Source organism: Lagopus leucura, unplaced genomic scaffold (genome assembly GCF_019238085.1).
Source record: "Lagopus leucura isolate 7727_CA_CO unplaced genomic scaffold, USGS_WTPT01 Super-Scaffold_100002, whole genome shotgun sequence".
Classification (NCBI taxonomy): domain Eukaryota; kingdom Metazoa; phylum Chordata; class Aves; order Galliformes; family Phasianidae; genus Lagopus; species Lagopus leucura.
The window spans coordinates 31,605,930-31,632,854 of NW_024962263.1; the positions used below are offsets into that span (position 1 = coordinate 31,605,930).

Genomic DNA, 26,925 nt, shown 5'->3' on the forward strand with positions numbered 1-26,925 from the left:
ATATGCATTAGGAACTTACCTCAGACTGAAAATGTCAATGTATCTTCTTGTTTTGAAATTACATGCGTAGTTTTTGCATTAAATGCTGTGTCTATGAAATTAGAATAAAAACCTTCAAAGCTACTATGTTTTCCTTATAGATTCCATATTATTTCATACTTCATGACAGCTGCTTGAAACATTTCTACTCAGTCTTTTTTCTGAATTTTCAAAGGCTTCTACTGCTATTTCCAAGCTAGACTTGAAATTCACACAAGCCTAACAGTCCTGCAACTAGAGCACAAATTCTCTGTATACAGAACAGAAAAAGGTTCCTCAAAGTCTTCGAAAGGAAAATCCTGTTCATCTCTCCCAAGCTCAGTATCTATAGGGACCAATACAAAGTGGAAGGTATCAGCACTCATTTGTTATCCAGTGATTATCTTTGTAACGCTGTAATGTGATGGGAAGTACAGCGGTAATAGCAGGTAACAAAGTCTTTGGCTGCAGCAAATGGGGACAAACCCAAATGCAGCAGCTATGGATACAGAAATAAAGGAAAAAAAGCTGCTTACCTTTGGATGGCCTTACGTAGGCAGGGATCTCCAAAAGGATCCCACACCTCCACTGCAAACCTTTAAATGAGGTCTGGGAAAGGGTGGATCCTGCCTGCACCCCCTTCCAGTCATTCAGGTGCATGCAGATGAGCTCCCCTGGGTTGGTCCTGCCTTCCCACTAGGTGCTCACTCACTGTTTTATGCCGTGACTCAGCATTTCCACTAAAATCTTTTTTTGTGTGTGTGTGTGTGAACCATCTTCTAAAGGATCAGAAGTGTTCATTTAGAAGCCAGTTATTGATATCAATTCCCATTCTTTTTTCATCTTCCTTTGCAGAAAAATCTAGTATCAAGGAGTTCAGGTTGTAGGTGTCTATTTAGCTGTGTAGCGCTTACATTCAGACTTTAAGGCCTCATTGCTAGGCTGTAGACCATTGCATGAGTAGGCTGTTCACCGTCCTCCTCTTGAAGAAGCCAAGCTTTACAGAGCAGAAGGAAGGAAAGTAGGAATCAGAGGTACCGATTGGAACAGAGCTGTTCCAGGGAACAGGTTTCCATCCAGAATTAGCTATGTAAAACTAAATTTATATCCCTACTTTAAATGTGAAACAGCTTAGTCTAATCACAGAAAAATGAGCAAACATTTCCAAAATCCTATGAACCAGAATGTTTCAGCTAGCTGATTTTATCTCTGATTTTTTTCTCAAAGTGTAACCAGTACTCTCATACTCTAAAAGCAACAAAATTTAAATGAGGGTTGCTTTGTTCTGTCTCACTTATCTTTCTTTTAAAAATAATGAATGTAAGTTTGAATATGTCACCTTATCTTAATTAAAGACATTTTTATTTATCATAGAAGATGATTAACAGAACCAAAGTCTCTACTAGAGGATATCTGTACAGACTCTTAAATAACTTTGGATCAGCTTTACCTAATGGATCCACAAGAAAGGAGATAGAGCAGAATACTGCATTCTCAAAGCCAAATTTTGATTAGGAAATATTATCGTATACCTTAAATGGATATCTTATGTAAACAGAGCTGAAAATTTGGGATTTCACCTCAGTTTTGGCTTTCCTGTTTTTCAGTTCGTTATGGAATCATTCCTGATTGTGCTTTTGTGTACGTGGATGTTGATTTATCTTATGAATCCCAGCTCTGTCAGTGATTAGTATAAGAATCACAGATGCAAAAAAACCTCCAGAATCAAGTTATCAGGATACTTTTCCAACCTCCTGCTCATTAAAACAATTATTTCAAAATTTTTCTCCTCCTGTTATAATCTTTTTTTCAGTGGAATAGCTGGTAACTGATAGCTTTCAATGAACAATTTTCTTTCTACAAGCAATCTTTCCATGCCCTCCATTCAACATGGCAAAATGCTTTCCCAGTATCTAGGAAACACTGAATTAATGCTGGTGAATTCATAAATATGGTAGACAAACTCACTTTTCTGTTCTGTAACTCTTCTGTCTTTCCTTTCTCCCAAAAAACTCCCACTGAGTACTGAGTACAGAGTGTTCACTTGGCAACATGTAATGAACATCCATCTCTCCATATGGGCAGCAAGCTTACTGGTTTCATAAAGAGTACTTTGAGGTACTTTTATAGGATTAGACCAGTACAAATATCTCTTGATCATTCATTTCCCTGGCAAGGCATGATTTTTAATACACATTCTAACCATATTAGAGATAGATATAAAATTCACATTTTATGAAAAACTGTTATTTAGTCTTTAAAAGAACCAACTAGAACGGAAAATGATCATAAAAAGCTGTTGAGCCAAAAATACGTGGGTACAAATGGAACAACTTAGGCGCAAAGAAGAACCACATTGAAAGAGGCAGATTTTTGTTTCTTCTGTAGGGAAATCAAAATTTTGATTCAGCCATTGTAAGTACATGCAAATCTAAAACACTATCATTAACGCTATTCTCTCTAAGCTAAGTAATCACCTTATTTTTCCTTTCAAAAAATTAAAATAAAAAAATTATATAAAAAATATATATATATATAAATTATATAAAAATTATTAGGTCTCTGCAGAGTAGCTGTATATATATGATAAATGTTTTCTTAGATATAGTACATATATATAGTAAACATAGAGATCATTCTATATTAGTGTCATTTTTGATAACTTTCTGATAACTCTAATAGAAGCGCCTTAAATATAACTGAATCTATGTTTTATTCTATAATATTCCAAGGACACTGAAGCACAATATAAAATTATACCAGTAACACTTGAAAATTTGAAAGGATTTCTTTAGTAAATTGTACCACTTTTGAAGGAGGAGTTCTATAAACCAGAACCAAGTATTAAATGTTTTGAGAGTCAGCAAAACACTTTAATCATGTGGTCAAATAATTTGATGAATAGGGCTATTATATGTCTTTTAATTCTGTATTGTTGACTATGTACTTGTGTGGGTAATTCCATTCAAAATAACACATTTTTATATTGATACTATGTTCCATTTTCTATGGAAAAGTAATCGGGTATATCAAAATACATAGTAATTTGTGTACTTATAATAGGAGTTTATAATACCAAACATAGTATTATTTAGTTCCATGTCTGAATTGCAGATCAGATGTCAAATTTAAGATTTCAATTGCATGGAATTAAAACTATTTAAAATAAAATATTTCAAGAAAGTGGTCAGTGCAGTATGTGACAGTTACATCATGTATTACTTAATAGAAATATAATTGGTTGTACAGACAAGAAGAAAAGCAATACATTATTTAAATTTGTATGTATCTGAACTATAAATTGCTTTAGACATGAGGTAGGGAGAGAGAAGGAGGATGATCTGTCTTTGTTTTAATCTCAGAATTACCATGGTGTCATAGAAAAAGAGAAGCTTGAAGTAAGGGTGTGAAACAAGAGTGATGCCAACTGGAAAAATGCAAGCAAGTGGAAAATAATTTAAAGCATTCATTATATGGAAGAGAGAGACTCAAAATTAGCAATGCCAGTGGCATATCCTATGAATAGAGTTGAAGCAGATGTATGAAATAGAGCTACTTAAAATAGAATATTAAACATGATAATAATGTTTAGACTTCTGTAATACATTCTACTGAGGATTTCGTGCTTACTTTTAAGACTACTAATGTCTTTGCAAGTTCAACCTAATGTGGGCTGAAAGACTACTACACTGAAAGGCAGTGGGCAAAATTTGAACACAAGGGTTTCTCTCTGAACATCAAGAAGCATTTCTGTACTTTGCAAGTGACAGAGCACTGGCACAGATTGCCCAGGGAAGTGGTGGAGTCTCTTCCTTGGAGATCTTCAAAAGATGATGGAAGCTCTGTTCTAGATGACCATGTCTGAGCAGGGGATTGGACCAGATAGATCCAGAGGTCCCTCCTAACCCCATCATTCTGTGATCCTGTGACCCATGGGAGAAGGATAGTCACCTCTTCTTTGTTATAGATCTCCTTCAAGTAGATGCATGAAGTAGTTGTTAATACATATTATTTTTTATAAAACTGATTAAAATGGGTCTGAAAAGAAGTTTTTTTGAGTACTTCAGGTTGCTGTAAAATGCCCGTAATCACTATGCACAAAGGTTTTGTGTACTAAATAGCAGCAGAAGGAATATCCCTGCTTCTTCTCAGTCCTGATGCTCCCAATGTATGGCACCACTTTATCCTAGAGAGTATGCTGAATGAGTGACTGGAACAAGACAGTATAGGATTCATACCATTCCAGGAGATATCTTTTCTGGAGACACTGGCTGTCTTTCAGTCTCCTGAGCACTCCAGAGTTCTGCAGACGTGTTCAATGAAGGTAAAACGATCTAAATCTTGCAGACTATACTGTTACTAAATTAAGCATGTGTTCTCATTTAGACATCTTGAGAATGAGTACATTCATAAAGACAGTAGAAGTTACAGACCTTCACTTCTCAGAGGTGTACTTTACATTTTGATTATTCACCTTCAAACGTTTCCATATCTTCAGAAGCACTTAGGGTTTGTCTGCTAATATTGTTCGTAATTGTGGGCAACGGACATTTAAAATCTGACTATTGTGTTGCAGTGTAAAAGGCAAATTTTTGTCCTTTTCCAATAATTTTTCATAGTCACATCAACATTCCACGGGATCAGAGGTAGATATTGTTGCAACTCCTACGTACTGAAAGAACATCTATCCAAGATGGAATTCCATGATCCACACTGCACCTTTTCTTGGGAAATCCTGAACATTTGCAAGGTCAGGGTTGCAGGGTGGTATGAGATGGATAAAACATCTTGAAAACCTGAAGATCAAGCAGAGATTCGGGAATTGCAGTGAGGCACAGAGAGAAAAATTGGGGTGCGAGAGGTTGTAGAATGAGCTCCTAAGGAAGAGAGGAAACTGCAGTGTGAGGGAGATGCTGGACTATTTGCTAACAATCTGAAAGTCATGCATTTGGCTGAGAGAAGCTCTGGAAGCAGGAACTATATAATAAACAGATAGAGGGAGAGAACATATCAACTATTATTTCTCTTTATTTCTTCTTTATCGACCCATGTCACCTTGATGTTTCTTTGCTTACCATTTTTGTGGGAACTGACTAGAAGGAAAATATTTTGACAGAAGCACTTCAAAATTGGGGCTGCCTTGGTATAGTATGGGCAAGATCTACTTGGACTTGACCCTGGGCAACCAACTAACATGAATCCCTGTATTAGGTTAGCAAGTGATAATAGAATCATAGAATTATAGAACGGTTTGGGTTGTACTCTTTATTCCTACCCTTCGTACTCTTCAGACATTGCTATAAGTTCTTGGGTTCTCCCATCCCTTCTTTTGGACTTAATACTTGCCTAATTATTTTCCTCAAATTGTTTAAGGTTGGTTAGAAAAAAAATACAATAGATATTCAATTCATGCTGTACTGCAAAACGGATTTGGACACCTAATCCATTTCTTTGTCTTTGGAAATCATAGCCTTTTTTTGTACTTTAGACTGGCCTTTCTTCATTTTGCATGTATTCTTTAGTTTATTTCCTTCTTAATTGTCTAGCTGTTAATTTTAATCTCCCTTTTCTGTATAATCGATTCTATAATTGTCCTAACTGTGGTTCAATCTGCAACTGATCTCACTCCTATTAAATTCAAAGGCAGTTCTGTTACTGAGTTTAACATGAGCCTAATCAGCTTCTATTTTAGTAAACGACATTTTCTTGGGGAAAAAAATGTAGAGGGAAAAGTTACAAAGCTGAATAAATCCTTAAAAGAAAATTATTTCATATGTTGAAGCAAATACACAACAACCTTGCAAGCAGTTTATTAAGGTAATATTTTCAGAACATTTTACCTCTCTTTCAGTGGGACAATAACGGATTTTAAAGACCTGTCATAGAATCATGGGCAATTATAATACCTTTTACACTACCCTTGGATAATTCTCAAAAATAGTATGAAATATATTAAGAAATCACTACAGGAGATCTCACAGCATGTGAACAGCCACTACACTTAATTTATGTGGAAACAGCAGGATTCAGTTCTCTAATGTTATTGTCACTTACTTGTAAAATTGTGCTGGTGCCACACAAATTCTAAAGAATGAGTTAAAAGACCAAACATGTCATAAAATGTTTGAGATAAAAGAGAGAAGTATAAAAATCAACTCAATGAACCCATTTGCTGGGGCCTGCCTTCACTCATACTGTGAATTTTGCCTTTGCTAATAGAAGCAGGATCAAGCCCCAGGGAAAACTTGTTGAGATGTCACACTTTTGTTCATCATTATTACCCCTCGTGTCTCCAGTCTGCCAGCAATAGAAGGTGCTTAATTTTAAGCCTATGAATAGTCCACAGAAATCAACAGAATTGCCTACTTAAAGATAATTGTGCTCTCTGAAACTAAACCCACAGTGTGACTTATTCTCATGTTTGTCACTTTAAAGTGCCTAAATCTAATACCAAAATGTTACCAGTCTGCTTAGCACCAGTACTCAGCTGCAGCAGGACCTGTTGTTACTGCAGTTTCCAGTGGGACGCATGTGCAAAACTGGCTAATTATTGCCAAAATCAATCAGATTGAAACTGGAGGGCACTGGGAATGTCAAGTCTTATGAAAAAGAAAAAAAATGCATAAGGCTTTTATTTGAAAGAAATCATTAAAATTATGATCTTGAGATAATAAGAACAATACATTCAAAAATCTGAATGATTCCTCTGCAGGAATACAGGCTAAAATTTTGCAAACTGAAGAAGTCGTTAAAGAACTAAATTGTTTCACTGTCCCATATTCAAATAATGTATTAAAAAATATATAAAGCTTCTGGAGTGGTGATGTTTATAATTGTTTATGCAAAAAGTTTTGAAATTATTGCTGATATTTTTAAAAATTATTATTAATAATTCTGATTCTTTACTCTTCTTATTTGCTTAGTACTGGCAAGTAGATTGGTATAGTAAATATGAAGCTGCAACACAAAAAGAAAGATATAGCGTGTTCAGATATTTTATTTTAGTTTTCCTTCAGCTTAACAGAGGAGTTAAATTCTTGATCAAATGCATTTGAAATTCTTGCTGCTTTCGTGAGCTCAGCAACTTCACTGTCACTCTTCTTCATTTCATGACTGTATGTTGTTCTGAATTTATGTATACTGGTTGTCCAGTATGGAAAAAAGTGATACTTCTTTAATTATGAAACTTCTGCATTTCATCAATTCAGTCAATTTTCCAAGGTGTCCTTATTCTATAAATTCAATAGAAATTGTAATTACATTTAAACAATTTAATCTAAATTCAAACATCACTCTTTACCCAGATTTTTGCCGTCACCTAAAATAGTATTTTTGCTTCTGTGCTTTGCTCTTAGAGTGTATAAAGACACTTTTATTTCTTTTTAACAATATTTGCAAAGCACGTAGCATTATTTTTTGTTCAGGATGCTTCAGAAGTTTTCACTACTACCCAACTGCCCTTTACTGATTCATTGTTCACAGCTGCATGGGTTATTTTGTTGGTAATGAATGGTAAAAACATAAATAAATTTTTGCTTAGATATATAAACAATAACCACTTCACCATTCACACAGCAAGAGTATTTAACATCTTAAGAGTAAACTTAGAATGAAGGTTTTTAGTTGCAAAGGGAAATTGAAATCAGTTGCTGTAGTTCACAATCTTCCAAGATATAAACCACTTGCTCATAAATGCAATGATTCTTTAATTAAACCTGTAAAAGTAGTTTAAACAGTAGTGTTTGACAAAGGCAGATTTTTTGTTGTTTTAGATAAACATCATATTTTAAACATCATATTTTTCCAGCCACAGACTGGAAAACTAACCAGAACTGTTCGTTTCCTTGGTGAGATGGTGTCAATGGTGGTCAAATATGTTGTCCACTAAGGAAATGATTTCTAGCTTCTTTAGCTACCACTGGAAATGTGCCTTAAGAGTTTCTATCAAGTAATTTATAAAAAGCACAAGTTCTAATCGTGAGTGTATGTGTAGTGTTTTCAAAAATGGATCATTAATGAATTATAGCAGACAAATTCAAGATCACTTTCTTCAGATGTAAAAATTTATTTTATTCTGAAATTAACCAACTCATTCTTAGCAACAGTGATCTCATTTTAGTAAATTTCCTGATACCTTTAAGTCAGAATGCTTCCAGTATAGCCAATAGTTGTATTATTCTAATTTGCATAATTCAGATCAGGAAAACAAGAAACTTTTTTGAACTGAACATGATATAAATATCATTTTTTTTCTGAGTACCCACTTGGAAACATATTATGAGCATAACTGAATTTATTGCTATTCCCAAGAGGAATTCTTTTAGCAAGAACAAATCAGAATCACCTTAGAAACATGAAAATACCATGTATCTGTTTTTCAAATATATCACTAAACTGCACACAAAAGAAACGAATACTTATTAATAGCGGCAAAAACACTGAATGCTGAGTATGATTGTCACAGCTCAGTACACGTGAAGTTAAAAAAAGATGTAACTGGCTAATATGAATATGTTGGTATGAAATGTGTTTTTGAAATCTGTTGACGCTGATCTGATTGTGGCTTCAGTGAAGTTATTAGCATAATGTATGATGATGGATAATGAGCAAAGAGTTGAAAAAATATTTAAGTAAATTAAAATAATAATAATAATAATAATGTGTTGCCAGCCTAAATATCTGTTCCTTTTTTTTTCTTTTTTTTTTTTTTTGTTTTCCTTTTTTTTTGTTGTTTTTTATTTTTTGTTTTAGATTTCTGTTTTACTGCTGTATTTAAGAATGTCAATGGATGGCAAAACTCATATGGCTTGGATCTAATTGCGGTTGGTTTACTGATTTTGGTAATGCCATGATTAACCAGTAATCAGTGAGCTGTATGTTCAGGATCAATAGCAGCTATGCAACTGAAAAACCGCAACGACCACACATACATAAACAAATATCTAAACGGTCCTCTACAAGTAAACCTGAAGTTTTCTGATAAGCACAGTACTGTAACAGCTACTCTGGTGTGGTGCATGCCTTCTTCAGACAATAGTTTTGAGTGTCCTTTCACATATATTCCTCTTTGCCAAGACTCAAGGTACCTCTTCTGTCTACACTTTCACTAATTCACAAATATTGACCCTATGCATTTACTTATTTACTTATTTGTTTGTTTTAAGGAACTGTAGTCATCTTATGATTCTCCCATTTATTTTTTAAATGAGTCCCTACCTTTTCTGTCTTGTTCACCCTGATATCCAATCACCACTGTTTACTAAAAAAACGGAATTTTTATACTACAGAAAATTTGAGGGGAGAAAAACAAACAGCTTTTGAATACAAAAATGAAAGTACGGAACATCTCTGGAAAGGCAAGCACTCGATGGCATGTACTTAGCAGTGAAACAATTACATTATTTCTAATATTTATCTTAGACACCAAGATCTGCATCTTGCTTCAATCCCTACTTTGTCATCTATATGCATGTCCTAACAATCTCAAACTCTTCAGGAGTCAGATTTGAAATTTTTCAAAGGCAAAATATGCTTCTAATTCATCCAAGCATATAAAGATATATATCCTTTTTTCACATGTCCTGGTTTCAACAAATCAGATTTTTTAAATCAAAAGACATTTCTAGTGGCCTGAGATGCATGATTAACATGGCCAAAACACAGCTTTTGTTTTCCCATTTTCTAGGTTTGCCTTCCTATAGCCATCGCTTCTCCCTCAGTTTTTCCATCTGCAGTGTACACTACTTTTTATTTTTACTTCTTCGTTCCCATTTGTGCAGTGCTCTGTTGTGATAGCCAGCCCAGGTCTGATCTCCAGAGGAAGAAGGAAATGATTCCCTCCTCTGATGGTATTTCAGTTGCCCAGGTTCAGTTGTAGGCTTTCAGCTCACTGTTGTGCCTCTTGCGTGATCTTCCACCTGCTATACTCTGGTCTCTGGTCCCTCTTCTGGAAAGAAAAGTCTGATCAGGGCAGAAAAGTTTTCAGCCACATCTCCAGGGTAATGAAAAGAGAATATTTCAGGGGATTAGAGGGGGCTGTGCAGATCTTGCTGCAACTCTGAAAGTCCCTGGCTTAGCTGAAGCCAAGTCAGAAAACAAGGACACACAGATGCTAGAGGTGGGAGAGGCATTGCATTAAAACTGTGATCTGTCCTCCCTGACCAATCTGACTTTATTTAAAAAACAAGTCATTTTAATCTTTAAAAAAACTAATCTTGTCTTTTTCTAGTAAAAATCTTTCAGTTTTCCTTAGGAAACAAGACATAAGGAAAATGTCTAGATAGGTATATCTTACACGTGTAGGTAGTTTAGGGTTAGAATCTGTCATTCTCTGTGAGCTAAACTTACAAGTTTTTCTTAGAGCCATATTACAGATAATATCTTTTATTCAGATCTTGGCCCTGAGGTCTGCCAACCTGTCTTTCCATTTTTACCTATGTAATAATTTTAAGGTCATCTTTTTATATCTTTCCAGTATGCCCAGGGTCTGTATTAAGTGTTGTGTGCCTCACATATTACAGTTTCCTCTTCTTTAGTCTGAATGATATCTCTACTTCTCTGTTCCCTTCTGTTTAAAATGTTGCTGTTAATATTAGCTCCCTAGGTGGTTTTTATGGTCTCAGTCTCCTTTTTTTCCTCTACTAGTTCCTTCCAGCATAGAATATAATAAAGGTGGGGAGGAAAAAAAGACAATTTTGTTACTCATAAATTTGAAAAGGAGATGGAGGGAGGAAAATAAAATTGAGATGACAATAAATGATACAATTTTGAAATGTCAACATTTTTCTGAAGTTCTTTGAGTATTTCTTAATTGCTAAGGGGAAAAAAAAAATTGGCTGAAATGGTGATATCCACATTATTATTAAATTAAATGGCTTTGTCTTTTTTTATATATGTATTTTTTAGGTCCGAACATGGATTCTTACAGTGGGATATACAACTGCATTTGGTGCAATGTTTGCAAAAACATGGAGAGTTCATGCCATTTTCAAAAATGTAAAAATGAAGAAAAAGGTGAGGGGAAGTTCTCATTATTCTGTTAATACCATTATCTAACTGTTTTGTTGCATGTTCTGGTTTGCTAGGTTTGCTGACTCTGTTCACCTGTCACATCTAAGTATCCTTAACAGTTTGATACTTGGGCTTTCTTGATCTCCTTTAATAGCGTGAGAGTGGGAACCAAGCAGCAGCTGCGACCTAAGTGCATTCTGTCCTCACTCTTGTTTGGTATGCGGTGTAAGCACTCAGAAGACTTACAGATTCAGAACTGTTAGGAAATGCTTCCTGTATATCTTTTTGGGATGTAGGTATTACACACAAGTTTCTCATGGGTTGGTAGGAAAAGGCAAACAACAGTGCTACTTATGTAGATTTCTATTTCTAATTTTGATTTGAAATTGCACGAGCTTTGTTTTCGACTGATCAAAAAGAAACCACAGCAGTTATCTCATATATTTCTAATGTAGAATATTAGAATGAGAATATAGATTCATATAGAATATGAATGATTAGGTCTAGGCTTAGCTATAATGCAACTCTTCATGTTTTTACTGTTCATTTTACTTTTCCCATGGAGCTTCTTTTTACACATAAAGTGCTTCTGGTAACATGGTTTCATTTAAAAGTGAGGAAACGGAAGAATAGAAAACATGTTGATGTAAAGAGAAACATTAAGAGAACTGTGAATGAAACAGAAAAATAAAATTACTATAATGTAAAAGTACCAAATACAGTTCCTCTATACAGCTAAATATATTTACTCTAGTAAGTGATAAAGAGGCATTTACACCCAAAATAAGGAAAACAATATCCAAAACCTCTCCAAAACTTATTGTTAGTGGGGATTTGGTTGGTTGATTGGTTGGTTGGTCTTCTGTGTTGTTGTGGTAGGGTTTTCTTACTTTAGTTTGGATTGTGATTTATTTGTTTGTTCTCCCATCTTTGTGTGATCATTGAAGAGCTGTAATTTGTTGCTATTGTTGCTGTTAGTACCTGTCTTATTGTTTACACAGCTGGAATGTATAGGGAGTTACTGTCTCTGGGAGACACAATATTCTTTAGAATGAATAGAGGGCGAATTAGCTCGATTTCTTAGAGGACTTTTGTTAGTAGGTCGAGTCTTTCTCTCTACTGTTCTAGAGTATAGAACCTGATCGGGTCAGGTCTATTTAAATATTTGCTAATGAAATCCTGAATATTAATCAATGTATAAAATAAATAAGAGTAAATAACTAATATCTAAAAATTAATTACAATTCTAAGTAGAGTCTGTACCCAAAACAGAATGCCCTGGGTGGATGAAATTGGAGACTACCCTTTGTGAACATCTGCAGATTTATCTGCTTATGCTCCCAGAGTCTAATATTTTCAACAGTCTTAGACTTTTCACCCAAGTCTGAGCCAATAATTCACTCTCTTGAAAAACAAAATTTCGTATAGCAAATATGCTTTTAGCTATATTGATACAAATCATTGTAAATTTGTGGTTACACAAAATACTGCCAGTGCAACACATAAAATCACTTAATAAATTTGATTATATTGAAAATTTTATCATTTTTACAGTATATGCTATTCCAGATAGGAATGAACAGTACTTCAATAGACTGTTATAAAGTGTTTACTTTATGTTGTTGTTGTTGTTGTTGTTGTTAAGAAAAATTTAATTTTAGAGCTACAAGTTGCAACTTCACAATAATACTCAATGTCCGTTAATTAAACATCATCCTCAAGTTCTGCATAGTGCCTGTTCCTTGACAAGCCCATCAACAATGGCAGATTGCAGTTGCTTATTTGCAACTGAAGGGTGAAAACGTTTTAAGGTCAGTAGCAGTGTAAGGAGGATGAACTTCTAGTCATTTAGATGCTGACCAATAAGTTCTTTTCTTTGAGTGATTCTGGAAGCATCAAGGGTATCAGGATTATTAAATGTATTGAGATTAAGATAAGAATACATTTGGTTCTGTGAACTGTAAAGAATGAAATACATTTGGTTCTGTGAACTGTAAAGAATGACTGTTCCACAGAATAATCTTGGTTTGCATTGTTGAATATCTTGTCCAGAGCACAGGCATGCATCTTCAAAAATATCCTTCTTGAAAGAAAATGTAAAACAAACTAGCTATCTGCAGTAAATACATGTGTTTTCTATCTTTGATTTCCCAAGACAGATAAAACTGTATTTAAGAGCTGATTCAAAACCATGGCATTCTTTACTTATGTATTGTAAGACATTTCCATTTTCAGTAGATGTAGTTTACAGACAAAGCATTTTGTGTCTATTAAAGCACAGACAATACAAATTTTCACAAACAATCTCTAAGCTGACAAAACATCATAGCTTTTGCAAGAAAAAGGAAAAAAGCCACATTAGTGCTTTTGGAATTAGCTTTGCCATGTCAGAGCAGACTGCCATTTCAGTACAAGGTGTGCAAAGTTCCAAAATTGTTTAAATACTTTACCTTCTGTTCATCTGTGGTCAGTTCAGTTTCCACTTCCAAATAAATATGTTAGTATAATCTTACATTACATATATTTACACCAGTTTTGCTTTTAATCCTGGATATCGTCATCGGGAAACTTTCCAAACTGAGATATTTTTTTTCACAGAAGGAAAATATTTCTCCATTGCTTTTGACAATTTTTACTTATTCATTTAATGGGAGTGAGTATTAAGGGAGGGAAAGAAGAATAGTGAAGCTATTAATCTTCATCACATAGGGCAAGATTGCTTCTAAATTTTTGCTGAGCACCTACCTTAATATACAACATAACTTTATGAAGAGTGAAGAAATGAGTGGATTTTTCTCTTGTTGTGAGCAAATGTATATAATTTTAAATAATAGTACACTATAGCATCATTCAAGTGTAGTGGAGAGTAGAAGCAATTGATTTACAATGTCTTGAATTAGGTGAAGTTTTTTATTAACTTCTCTCAGAATTCTCTTTTGTTTTCAACCTTTATGAACCCACTTGCTTATCAGAAAAATCAGAATGCCCTCCTTCAGCTTTCGGGCTGCTAACTGACACATTTTGCAGGACTCCCAAAGTTCTGTTTACCATCTTTGATCTCACCAGGACTCAGTGGAAGCAAATTAAAAACGTTTTAATTTTATCTGGATCTGAAACAGAGAGGTGCAACAGAATCAATTTTTGTTAAATGAAAATGATAAAAACAGTAGGGGGAAATAGCTTTTTTTTTTTCTTATTTTTAAAGACTTTTTTTTAAGATGTTAGAAAGTAGAACGGAATTTACATTAAAAATAAGCAAAATACTCATCAGTGAGTGGTAGTTCTGTTTTCGGTAGGACCCCTTACTGTTGGTTTATATGCCAGAACATCTGCTTGGTGCAAGGTGGGGACTGCCTTTATGTTTTCCTGAGCAGCAGAGGAGGACTGGCTGCAGGCAAGATGAGAGAGAATAGCAGTAATGGGAAAGAAAAGCATGTGGTGTGCTGGTGAAGCTAGCTGAACCATTTGCAGATGCCAGTCCTTCTGGTGAAATTTAAAAGGCTGTAAAGTTGTCTTTTTTTCTGGAAGCTTTGCTGTCCCTAGAGGTGCAGGTCTCAGGGGGCTTTCAAGCAGTCCTGCATAGCGACAAACATCACCAGTGCTCAAAGCAGACTGTTCACTTCTGACAAAGACCAGAACAGTAACAAATTCAAGCCAATGTTTTTTAAAGACTCCATAAACTTTATATATTCTGCTCCTACAAAGACAAGTATTTGTCCACTTGAAGGTGAATACAATAAAGCATTATTATCTACGCCACAGTGCTGCACAATGTGCAGTTCATATTTGAAAGCATAATACTTCACTGTTGGTATTGCTTTGGTAATCTTGTCCTACCTATAACACACTTCATTTTAGCATTGCCTATTTGCACTTCATCCCTTAAATATGAAATCCAGGGAGGGATATTCAATGTTTCATTTCCCACAGAAAATTCTGTAAATGTACATTATTACTACCACTGTAGACTTCTGGTGGTATATACCTTTACATTGCATTATTACCAGGTAAATACAGAATATAATTACACAAGGAGTTGCATAGCAGAATCCTTGCTTAAGACTTGTGCTGCTGTAGTTTTGCCAATGCTATCCTGCTATTTGATTATATGTTGTAAGCTTTCCTCTGTTATTAAACTTAGTCTGTGATTATACATTTCTCACAGGTGAGATAGGCTTAAAAAGCATAACAAGTTTTGAGGATGAGATACGGTTGCTAGCTTAGTGTTAGAAAGCTACAAACAACCACAAGAGAAATGACTTGCAGGTTTGACTTTACTTAGCTATGCCTGGCAGACTGCTGTTAGGCTGTGGCGGTCTTATTTTCTTATGTTGAATCTAATGAGTCCTTAAAGACTTCTGGAGAGGGTAGTGGTGTTCATGCATCATCAAGAAAGGTGCTTGTATGGGCTGCTGTATCAATGCTAGCAAGGCAAAAGAAGCCTAGCACTTGAACTGTGGGGCCACAAGGCATGGAGGGGGGGGAAGGGGCTGAACATAAGGAATCAGATTCTCTACAAAGGGCTTTTGTAAGAACTGAATGTGGATAGAAAGAATAGGGGAAATCTTGTGATTATAAATTAGTATAATAGTTGGCAAGCAAATGAAGGAAGAACAAATTTAGATAAGAATTCCCTAAGAGTTAAAATGCAATTGAGAGACAGCAAGGAATTGAATGGGAGAATAGGGGCTGCTCAGCAAAAAGTGGTCAGGAAAACTGAGTGTGTTAGAATGAAGAGCCAGTGGCTGGGATTCAGACTGTAGCTGACGGACCAGGTCTGGTTTAGAATTAATTTACCATTGAAATTCAGAGACAGACAGGGAAAATAGGGATATAATAGAAGGGAAAAGCAGCATCAAAGGGAGAAAAGATTAAGAGGGAAGAAAAAAAATGAAATTAGAACTGACTGCAGTGGGTGCAGAGAATGTGGGCTTCTTCTCAGAGCATATAAGTTGAATAGGGATGTTTTACAGTTTTGCCACACTTTTTCTATTACTAAGTATATGTGAAACCTATGGGCAAAATATATGCCACTTGCAATAGCTTCAAGTTATTCTCTAGAACAAGCTGATGAGGTGGGCAAAGATCTGAGGATTCCTTTTGCTGATGCATGCACTTCTCTATATAATTGAATTCTCTTTCTTTTCAATTTCTTTAAGAGGAATGGACTCATGAAAATGTCAAAAGGCTGGTACTATGGCTAAAAACTTGATCACTGAAAACTTACAGCTTGCTAATAATGAGATTTCTACAATGTACATTTGTTCCCCACGTGCACTATAGGACACAAGTACAGGCTTAGTGTTCTGCAGGATGCCAGTGTTACTGAGCACATGCAGTGAGTTTGCTCTGAGCAATAATAAAAGAGAGAGCTTTCTGCTGGAATCTTTTTCACTTAACCAGAAAAAAACACATAATGAAAAAGGCAATAATAGTTCTCAGATAGGTGGTCTCATATACACAGCTGTTAAATAACGACATGGTGAAAATAATTAATTTCTGGCTTTGGTGGAATTTGATGGGGAGACTCCACTGCAGCATTCCAGTATCTGCTTAGAAGCAGGAGAGGGAGTGACTTTTTAACATGGTCTGATAGTGATAGTACATGCAGGAATGGCTTTAAACCAAAAGATGGGAGATGCAGGCTAGATATTAGAAGGAAAATTTTTATACAGAAGGTGATGAGGCACTAAAACAGGCTGCCCAGAGAAGCTGTGGTGCCCCATCCCTGGAGGCACTCAAGGCCAGGTTGGATGGGGCCCTGGGCAGCTGAGCTGGTGGGAGGCAGCCCTGCCCACGTAAAGGAGTTGGGACTGGACAATCTTTACAATCTCCTCCAAGCCAAGTCTATGATTTGTGATGCTTTAGCAATCTCTGTAAGACAATTTTCAGGCAAAGATAGCATTTGTAGGATTTCTCATATTTCAGATGCAAATTTATTAGCTAAGTGAAATAGAGAAGGAATTCTCAAACATTTTAGCTCATTGCCTTCCTCACTCCACTATAAGTTTGGTCAGCCCTCTTCTCCAGTTCTTACACTTAATGGTCCATAAATGTAGAAGCATGGAAATAGTAGAAGTGACAAGCAACCATCTGTATCCTTTGTGAAGAGCAGAGCGCATGGGTTGCTCTGAACATTCCCTCCAGCCAGAGTGGGCAGCAGCTGGCTGTGTGCTGTTACCCCATGGTGCCAGCTCTGTGGAAACTATGAAACTATGAGGAGATGCAGCTGCATTGAGTGTCCCTGGGGGAAGAAAAAAAAAAAAGAAGAAAAAAAAAAACACAGAGAGAAGAGAGCAGCTGGAGGCCACACATTTGTAAGCTGATTTGCTGCTGCCTTCTCCTTACAACTCATATCAGTTTATTGCTATCTTATTCCCTCATTTGAAAACTTCTGCAAGAAAGATGGAAATTCCCATTCCTGGAAGAGTTCAAGGCCAAACTGTATGAGGCCATAGACAGCATGATCTAGTAAAGGCACGTGTGAGATGAGGAAGTGATCTGAGACAGCCAGCACAGCCTGACCTATCTGGTGATGTTCTTTGATGTAGTGACAGTATTGGTGGACAAAGGAAGGGCAGCTGATTGTCATCTGCTGGGATTTGTGCAAGGCCTTTGACATGGTCCTGCAGAACATCCTTACCTCTAAATTGGACAGGTTTGGATATGAAAGGTGAACTGTTTGGTGGATAAAGAATTGATTGAATGTTCATAGCCAGAAGGTTTGCTTCATCCACACTTCCACATCAGATGTCAGATTGCATCAGAATACCCCTCTGATGCCATCTGTCACAGAGCAACAGCGTGTAACGGGATGTTGGTGGGAAGGTCCAACCTCTACTGCCATACCACCAACATCCACCTCTGATATTGTGGGCTAACATAATAAAATAGGAGGCATTGCTTTCAGAGCAGCCCTCATATTGTTCTGCGACTATGATTCTGTGCGAACATTTTTTTCAATCTAGATAGAGCTTTTTGTGTCAATTACAAAAAGCTGTGCATCAGACTGTGCATTACATTTCCCCTAGGGAGAATGTGTATTTCACTAGTATATATGTAAGAGACCCTAAGTCTGAAAAGGGAATGAGATTATTAGGAGCCAAAAAGTTGCCTTGGGTAGCCATACTAAAAGAACAAGAAGGTATTAGGAGCCATCTATAGAAGGTGAGCAAGCACATGGGTAACTGAAGAAATTTTCAGTGTTATCAGTCTTTCTTTGAGGCTAAGGAAGATGTCACCAGTTTGAAATTTGCTTATGTATGGGATTTTTTTTTCCATTATGAATGTATGCCACTGGATCAAATAGTCCATGATACATACAGTGCAGTGTGAATTATTCAGGTAGACCTTCATGGGTTATTCATACACATATGCAGTGCTTTCTGAAGTGAGATAAATGGAAACCAAATTATTTCATTACTTTTTCTCCCACAAATAGCTAGAACTATAAATTTTAATTCCAAATCTTCCAAATATGAGTATCCATATATGGATATAAAACAAACATCCCGATTTTTTTAAGAACTGATCAACCAAAAAGCCAGCCAGAGAACAATAGAAATCACATTTCTAAAATTTACATTCATGTAAATATGGATTGGGAAGCTAAATCTCAAGCTTCTGTCATAGGAAAAAAAAAAAAGAGCAAATAAGCTGTGCATCTAGAAGAAAAATCTGCTTTTGGAGTAATTTATATATGTAAATTTCTGCATGGTACAATTTTATAAGGCTAGATATCAGTAGCAATGAAAACAATGAAAACTGTGTGAAACATAACTATTCATAAATGGTGCTACAGCCATAATTCCTAAGTATTATGAGAGTAATAGATGACAGAGAAATAGAGAGTATGTTGCTATACAGTATGAGGCAGTTTATTCCTGAATAGCTTGAAATTGGATTGTAAATGTAATCAAGCGCATTGATGTCCCCAGCTATTTGGTAACAGTGTAGAATACTTTCCCACAGAATTGTTCATTAAGGAAAATATTAAAGTCTAGATATTTTAATGTTATCTCAGACAGAATCAGAACATTTCCTTCGGACCATTCAAATCCTTTGTGCACTTTTTTCCTGAAGATTGGAATCCCTTTTAGCACTGCAGTGAGAATTCATGTCCCTGGTAGAAATTTCTCCATACTAAGGGTCCATGCAATCTTGGACTCAGCAGATCATTTCTCTCAAAGATGATTTTGACCTTCTGAGTTAATGGAAAACGGAGGTCTCTGAAGGCAGCTTATCTAGTTCTACATATAATGCACAGAATTTAACTCAATGATAATGCCCAATTTCTAAGGCTCTTTGCCAAACTTTATACATCAAGAGTGATTTGTTTCCAGTAGTGTCAAGTTGCATTTCTTTAATGTGGTTTTGTTTTTTAAAATACTGCAATATTTTTTCTTTTTTTTTTTTTTTTTTTCCATCTAAGAGGAGTTTTGTGAAACTAGCTATTATATAATTCTGCGTACCCCCCTATGGTTAAATTAGTGATGTTAGTGTTATAATCATCTCTTGGATTCTCTAGTGCATTATTGCAATCATTGAGATTCAAAGATAGGGAAATTTATAACTTTTCTAAACTGTTATTGAATCTTTCCTCTTCTCTAACTTCTGTAAAAATCGTACCTTCTGCTCCCTATGCTTGTTTTTGCTGTCTTTTGTATGAGATAGAAAAACAGTAAGGCATCTTCTAACTGAATACTTTCACCTAGCAGCAGATTGTGGAGTCAAAACGTACATATTTACAAACACAGTGACTGAGAAGGTGAATCTGCCCAAATGCTTTGCAGTTGTTCTGAGCATGACTCAGCAAGGAAGAAATAAGGCTTTAAAATGCTGGTGGCTGTCTCTTCTAAATTCTCAATATCTAGTAGTCCATTATTATCAGTAGTACCATGCTCTCCATTATCCTGGAAAACAGAAAAACTCATAAGGTTCAGACTACAGGTCACCTCAGAAGGCAAGTGAAAAATATATGTATAATCAGCTATGCAAATTTTCCTTTAGATTAATTGAGGTAATTCTAAGAGTGTAAAATGTCTTAAGCTTTGTTTTTTACTACCACTGTATTGCTGGTCAAAAAGCTTGCTTGTATAGGGTATGTTCTTTAAAATTTTAACATTCGCTCATTAAAACTATAATTGCAGTGTGGAAAGTGTTCCCGATACTAATCATAGAACCTATTATAGGAAATACTCATAATAGCTGTTGAAAAAACACGGTGGAGTTATTGGAAACAAGTGCATAATGTGTTTTCAATAGTCCTTTTTTTTTCTCATTCCGTTACACAATAGAAATTAAGAATGTATTTTAGAATACTTCTCTAAAATATTAATGGCTTTAATAACTGGAAGATAGGTGGCCCTTTGCCCACATATGACAAAGTTCACTTATCTACCACTGATTCTGCATCATCACTTTCATGGCACCATTCCACCTGTGCTGACCCACTTAATGAAGGGAGCCACTGTAAGGCATCCATTAATCATACCTGGAGAAATGAAAGGGCAGTTCATGTGATACAAAAACTATCTTAAAGGACAGATCCGTTTTTCCAACATTGTGGACTTTATCATTTTTTTCTGGACAAACTCTGATATTTTTTTATCCTTCCACACTGGAGGTAGGATGGCTACCAGCATGATAGCTGCCAGTTTGCATGCACAATGGAGAGGAACATTGGGTTTCAGACTTGCAAGGACTTCATTGCCGTCAATACAATTAATTTCATGCATTCTTTGTTAATAAGAAGTAATTAATTCCATCTAGCAAGGTTTGCAAACAGATCCTTTGAAGAGGTTCTCTCTCTACAGATTCCTTCCCAATAGTTTAGGGAGGGAGCAGCTGAAAAGGAGTTACCAAATTGCACTAAGTGTTCATCCAACTAAGTGCCACAAGGTCAGGGACATATCTGTCAGCTAAACTAGAAAAGGTTGATCTACATAACGGAAGCCAGAACTAACTTCTAACTCGGCAAAGATCAAGTTACTTGAATAAAAAGAAAATACATGTTTATCTCTTAACTTGTAAGTAGATACAAAAATACTCCCAGCCTTATTATGTTTCTATGTATTCAACAAAGAAAAAAAAAAGAAAAAAAGTAAAACTTAAGAGTTAGTTAATAGATCTTCCCTTAAATTCAAATATTCTTGATTCTGACAAAAGGGAGGTGACATTCCTGGTAACAAGCAAAGTAAACCTTAAAGGCAAGAGGAAATGAACTATTGAATCCAAAGCTATTCATGAAAAAGCTAGTGGAAAGCTAAAGGTGCATCCTGGAGAGGAGAGTAAGTCTTCATACATAAGAGTCTTTGTTATTGGTTTAAAACAGTGAGTTTGGCTTTAAGGTCCACATCATATATGAAAAGACAACATTTGCAAAGTCATTTTCTAATAAGGTAAGAAATGACAAAATAAAGCTTGCTTTAGCCTTAAGCACAAAAAGCAATTGTAATGATTTATTGCTGTTTTACCAAATTATCTGTTGATTTCATACACTGGTTGAGGTTAGGGTCCTACTGAGCACAATGGCTGTGCTTTAGAAAACAAACAAAACAACTCACAAAAATTCTATGAAAAAAAAATAGCCGTTTGGACATTTGAAGTTGCTGTGGCAAGTAGTAAAGCCTGTGATATTTTGATAAAATCCTCAAGAATTTCATGAGCAGAAGCTTCTTCCCAGAGCTTTAAACAGATATCACATCTCCTGTGATCAGACCACATACTTCAGGGAAGGTGAGGACTTCAATCTTGAACTTATCTTCATGGTCACTAAAACCACCAGTTTGCAGATAAGAGTTTGATGTACTCATATAGCAGTGTTGTTGAAGAGAAAATAGCTTACCAGTTACTGTTCTGAAGAAACTTGTTTGGAAGACAGATAGCCTTGTGTCCAGACATATAGTCCAGGCTGGTAGCAGTGGCATTTATAACAGTGGGTTGATCTGCCAGGATGAGACAGATTCACCTATCCAACCACAGATGGTAGAAAATAATTTTCACAGATGCTCCTGTATGAGAGCTTGGCTTCAGCAAGGGCACAGGAGCACTCCTAAAAATGGATTTTATTAGTTACTATGGCTTTCTCCCAAGATTGATTTACTGTATGCTAGAGGGAGGGTGAAAAGGGGAAGAAGAATCAGAATGTTCCTCTGCAAGAATGATATATCTGATGGTAAGGAGTAAGTGAGTTACTCGTGACTTTCTTTTGTCAGTCAGAGAAATTCTGTTGGATTCACAAGATCTGAGTCAAGACTCCTTCGGTACATCTGGTGTTGCCAGGGAGTGGTTGTACTGAACTTAAAAGTGCTGGTGGGTGGGAGTAATGGCTGAAGAGAAGGAAAGCTGGGCTTCCTATGGGTGGAGTGGGGAGATCAGCAATTGCTGGGAGTGATATGCCAGTGGCATTGGCAGAGTAAATGCATGTTAGGACAAAGGTACTAATCACACGCTGAAGAAGAGCTCTTTAAATAACTGGGGGAGAGGAAGCACAACGTAGGTTAGCATCTGTGTTTTCTTCCCAAGTGCTCTTATACAAAGCTATTCTTTTTTTCTGCAGTCTAAAATAGTTTCAGTGAGGTAGATGTGAAGCATCAAAAAATAAAAGCTGTTTGTTTTATTTAATTTAATCTTAGGGCAATCCTGACATAATAAGAGACAAATTGAATTACTGCATTTCTCCCAGTAAAGGTAACATTATTAGAATTCAGCGCTGTCAGCACCATTAAGACCCATAGATATGGCCTCCCATTTAAGCAAATAATTAAATCTCTGAAAATCTAGTGTTTTGATGAAGAGTTCTGCTCAATAACTGCATTACCTCAATAGTTTTGCAAAGTAGTGAGCAGGATGAGTTTGGGTGTGTGCAGCAGCCTGCTTTCAGACCACTCACTGTGCATCCAGCATTGGTAGCATTGAGTTTTACAAAGCTCATTGCAGTAGTGCTGATCACATCCTCAGGTTATCTTATGGACTTTCTTTTCCTTGCCTTCATCCTGGCAGTTTGTTCACTGGCATAAGTAAGGGATGAATAATACCTGCTGCCAGAGACAGCTGCTCTCATGTACCTTTCCCATTCTGAAATGCAGGAAGAAATTATCCAAGAGGTATCCAAGAGAAAGCTTTTCTGTTTGCTCTGTTTCCTCTAATGAGTAAATAGATACTTGCCAAAAAAAAAAAGAAGGCCAAGAATTAACATCTACAATAGTGCAAGGTCAGCTACGAACAAAAGTTGAACATGAGCAAGGGAGGGCAATTAGCAATGTGATCCTAAATAGGAAGTGATAATATCAGATATGGCAATTTCTTTTGACCCAGTAATGAGTGGATTATCAGTATTACTGACTTTAATAGTCTCCTTTCACTCTTCTGCTTCTGGAATTGCTGTACTGCTATTTGCAGGCCTTAGTAAATTTGTGTCTGATGCAACTCTAATTTCAGTATCAATACAGTTGGTATAAATTGGGTTGTGTGTCTCTTGTCTTACTTGTCATAGGTGTCCCAGTAGAAATGTTCACCATTATTTAAAGTAAGAAATACTTCAATTAAAACAGTAATTCTTGAAGAATAATGTTTCTAATAAAGGTGAAATCCTTACATATATACATATATGCAAGTTTACATGTATGTATATATTCTGAACAAAATCTCAGTGGGAGCAAGATCCTAGAAAAAAATACAAGCTCCTGTAAAACAGATGAACTCTGCATGGATTATGTACAGATTAAGGGAGTTGCTATGGTAGGTAACTTCTAGTTAGGGTAACATGACCCTTGGTGCGCTGCTACAAGTGAGTTTACAAGTTTATCATCCTTTCACATTACTCACAGGAGTATGTAAATCTGACTTAGCGTGTTGAATTAGCAGGGCAGCTGGAGTGTAAGGTTTTAAACGTGATGAATGATTGCTCCTTCACAGGTCATATTCTTCCTTGTAAGGAAGGCGTTGTCTCTTAAATCTGTCCCAGAGAGGGAAATGGGCTGCCTCTCCCTCTGCCTGTAGTTCTGTGCATGAGGATGGAGATTACATTTCCAAAGGGACTCTGAGCAGTGGCTGAGGGAAGACTGGTTTCTCCTGCTCATAAGCCTTCTGTGGTGCTTTCTGATCAACAGCTTTGGTAAAAACACTTCTGAATTTACTAGGAGGGAACTGTTTTCAGGATCACAGATTTGGACTGAAGTAAGCCAATTTCATCTAATCCAAATTCTGTTTGGACTTGACTGCCGGTAGTTTTCTCACTTAATCTCTGCTTAAATCTGGAGCAACATTTAGGTGTGATTCACCTATGTCCTGTTTAGAGCTATTGGATAGCTCCTATTGAATGCATAGACGTTTGTTTCAGAGGGCAATCTCAGTGATTAGCAGCCTTTATTTCAGTTTTGACTGCAACTTTGTTAAGAAGTGAATGGTCAGATGCAGTTGTGTTTTCCTAAAAAAGACTAAAGACAGAGAATCTTAATACCTGCTTTCCTTTTCCCACACTGAGAAAATACAGTGCAGTACTTACCACCTCCCTGCCAAAACACCTTTTTCTTGCAAAATTCTCATTGCCAGCCTGTTCAGCAGTGATACAAAATGTAATGAAAGTAATGTAATGCATCTTTATATCACCCTCCCTTTCAAGCACCTATCTCTGATGAGATGGACTTTTTGACTCATTATTCATACAAACGTGAAAAGCATCACTTTCTGATCATAATGATGATAGCTACATGGATGTAAATAAATGGTCTCAGGAAATGAAAATAATGCCTCAAGTCCTTAAAGTCATTCTGACTGCTAGCCTTATTTCTATATTTAATTTACTCAAGATGATTTACAGCATAACCCAGTAGTTTAATGGAGTAATGTACAATAGTGAAAAAACTTCTTTCCAAATGAAGAATGTATTGCACAAGATAATATGAAAAGCAAACTTTCTAAGGTTCCTTTCACATTATTTAAAATTGCATTTATTTTTATCCTTTCCTTAAGTTTAGTAGGAATTCAGTGCAAATATTCTAAGCAAGAGTGGTAGCCTTGTCTGTCATAAGATTATCTGACATTTATGGCCTTATTTCAAAATCCTACTGTGTTTATCAAATTGAATTGAAATTATTAAGGCTCTTAGACTTAATATTTTTGAATATTTTATTTGAATTAAACTAACTATGGAAAAATATGTGAGTTTGTCCTGACAAAAACGATCTGGCAGTATGTTTTCAATATTGAACGACGATTAATTAGTGATAAAAGTATACTTATTAAAAAACAGCAACAACAACAACAACAAACACAGAAACATAGGCACAAGAAAACTTACATAAAATCAATTTAAGCCAGATGTTTGGAACTTTTTGACAACTTTGCAACTGAAATAATGCACTTATAATGTATTTTATTTATGCAGCTATGTGTTTAAAAGTAATAGTAATAATATAGGGATTGCATGCAACTATACAAGACTGTAATACAAAACAGTTTGGACTTTTCTTGTTATTAAGATTTTTTTTTCTTTGTAAGCCTACAATTCATGCAGAATTAAAAACATGTTTAAGTTGCGTATGGTTAAGTGCCTCTCACTGTTGTAATGTAGAAAGAAAATGCGTCATCCCTGTCTACTACCTGGGTAACAGAGGGAAGAGTTTTTTATATACACACACACACACAAACATGAAACATCTTGAACTTACCTTTTAGTACCTTGCAAACATATTTTCCTGATCCAACAAAGTTATGAGAAGCTCTACACTGTAAATCATTATGAAAACTCTATCTCTTCTTGATTCCTACTGTTGTGAGAGATGTTGCAAATATTTTTCCACACTTGTGTACATAAACACAATAGTGGATCTCTAAGATGGACATTTTTTAATTTCTCAAGTGCAAATCTTAATGCTGAACTTCCATAATAATATTTAAGAAATCTCCCAGTTTCTCTTTAGAAGTCTGAACACACTTTTGATACTTCTAATAACCACAAAATGAACTAATATAATTTCTGTCTTCTTGCTTTCATCTTTTAGTATTTCTGAAATTTTCCCTATCCATTGTTTAATACCTTTTTATTAGCAGCCTTTTTCTCCCTGCGTAAAGCTGTACAGGTATCTATCCATGGCTCATGGGAATTTCCCCTTTTTTTCTTTTTTCTTTTTTGTCTCTCCAGATCATTAAAGACCAGAAGTTAATGGTGATAGTTGGAGGGATGCTACTCATTGATCTTTGCATCTTGATTTGCTGGCAGGTTGTGGATCCTTTAAGAAGGACAGTGGAAAAGTATAACATGGAGGTATGTCCTCGAGCCCAAGTAATACTTGTGGTTGTGTATCTACAGCTTTCTATAGGAACCTGCTATATGCTGTAGTTTATATGAAAGCAAGTCATGCATCTGAGGGAAACAAAGGTTTTATTTTTATAAGCAAATAGCAATGAAACAACTGCAACCAAAAGAAATTCTATCTGTGGTTTAAGGTGCTACTTTGCTGTCACATCTGAGAGTTTTTAGATGAAAGTGTTGTAAACACTGGAGACTACTCTGCTAAGGCTCACTGTTAGAGTCTGTTGCAATAAATAATAGATTATCAGAACACATTAGCAGATTTCAGTAAGCGCTCATACAAGGTAAATGTAAAAGTCACTGCTTACAATGCAGTTACTACACTCTTTGTGAAGATGCTCAGGAATTATGTTAGCTACTGGTATATTTATTTTCAGTAATAGCATGTGCAAACACACTTGCTGATTATTTCTATTCTAATTCAATTCCCAGAAAGGTCATGCTACAGATTTCAGTAGGGAGGAAATAATAGCTTAATGCTACATGTACAAATTTTCCAGCATTCTGGTAGGTATCTAGTAGAGAATGGAATGGAATGGAATGGAATGGAATGGAATGGAATGGAATGGAATGGAATGGAA

General features: G+C 35.8%; 1 protein-coding gene across 1 annotated transcript in view; it reads left to right on the forward strand.

Annotated features, from left to right (window-relative positions):
* GABBR2 (gamma-aminobutyric acid type B receptor subunit 2) overlaps nt 1–26,925 on the forward strand; it is a 448,585-nt gene that overhangs the window by 294,528 nt on the left and 127,132 nt on the right. The window contains exons 12-13 of the mRNA XM_042869427.1: nt 10,924–11,031; nt 26,174–26,296. Of these exons, the coding sequence (XP_042725361.1) occupies nt 10,924–11,031; nt 26,174–26,296 (231 nt within the window). The remainder of the gene's footprint in view (nt 1–10,923; nt 11,032–26,173; nt 26,297–26,925) is intronic.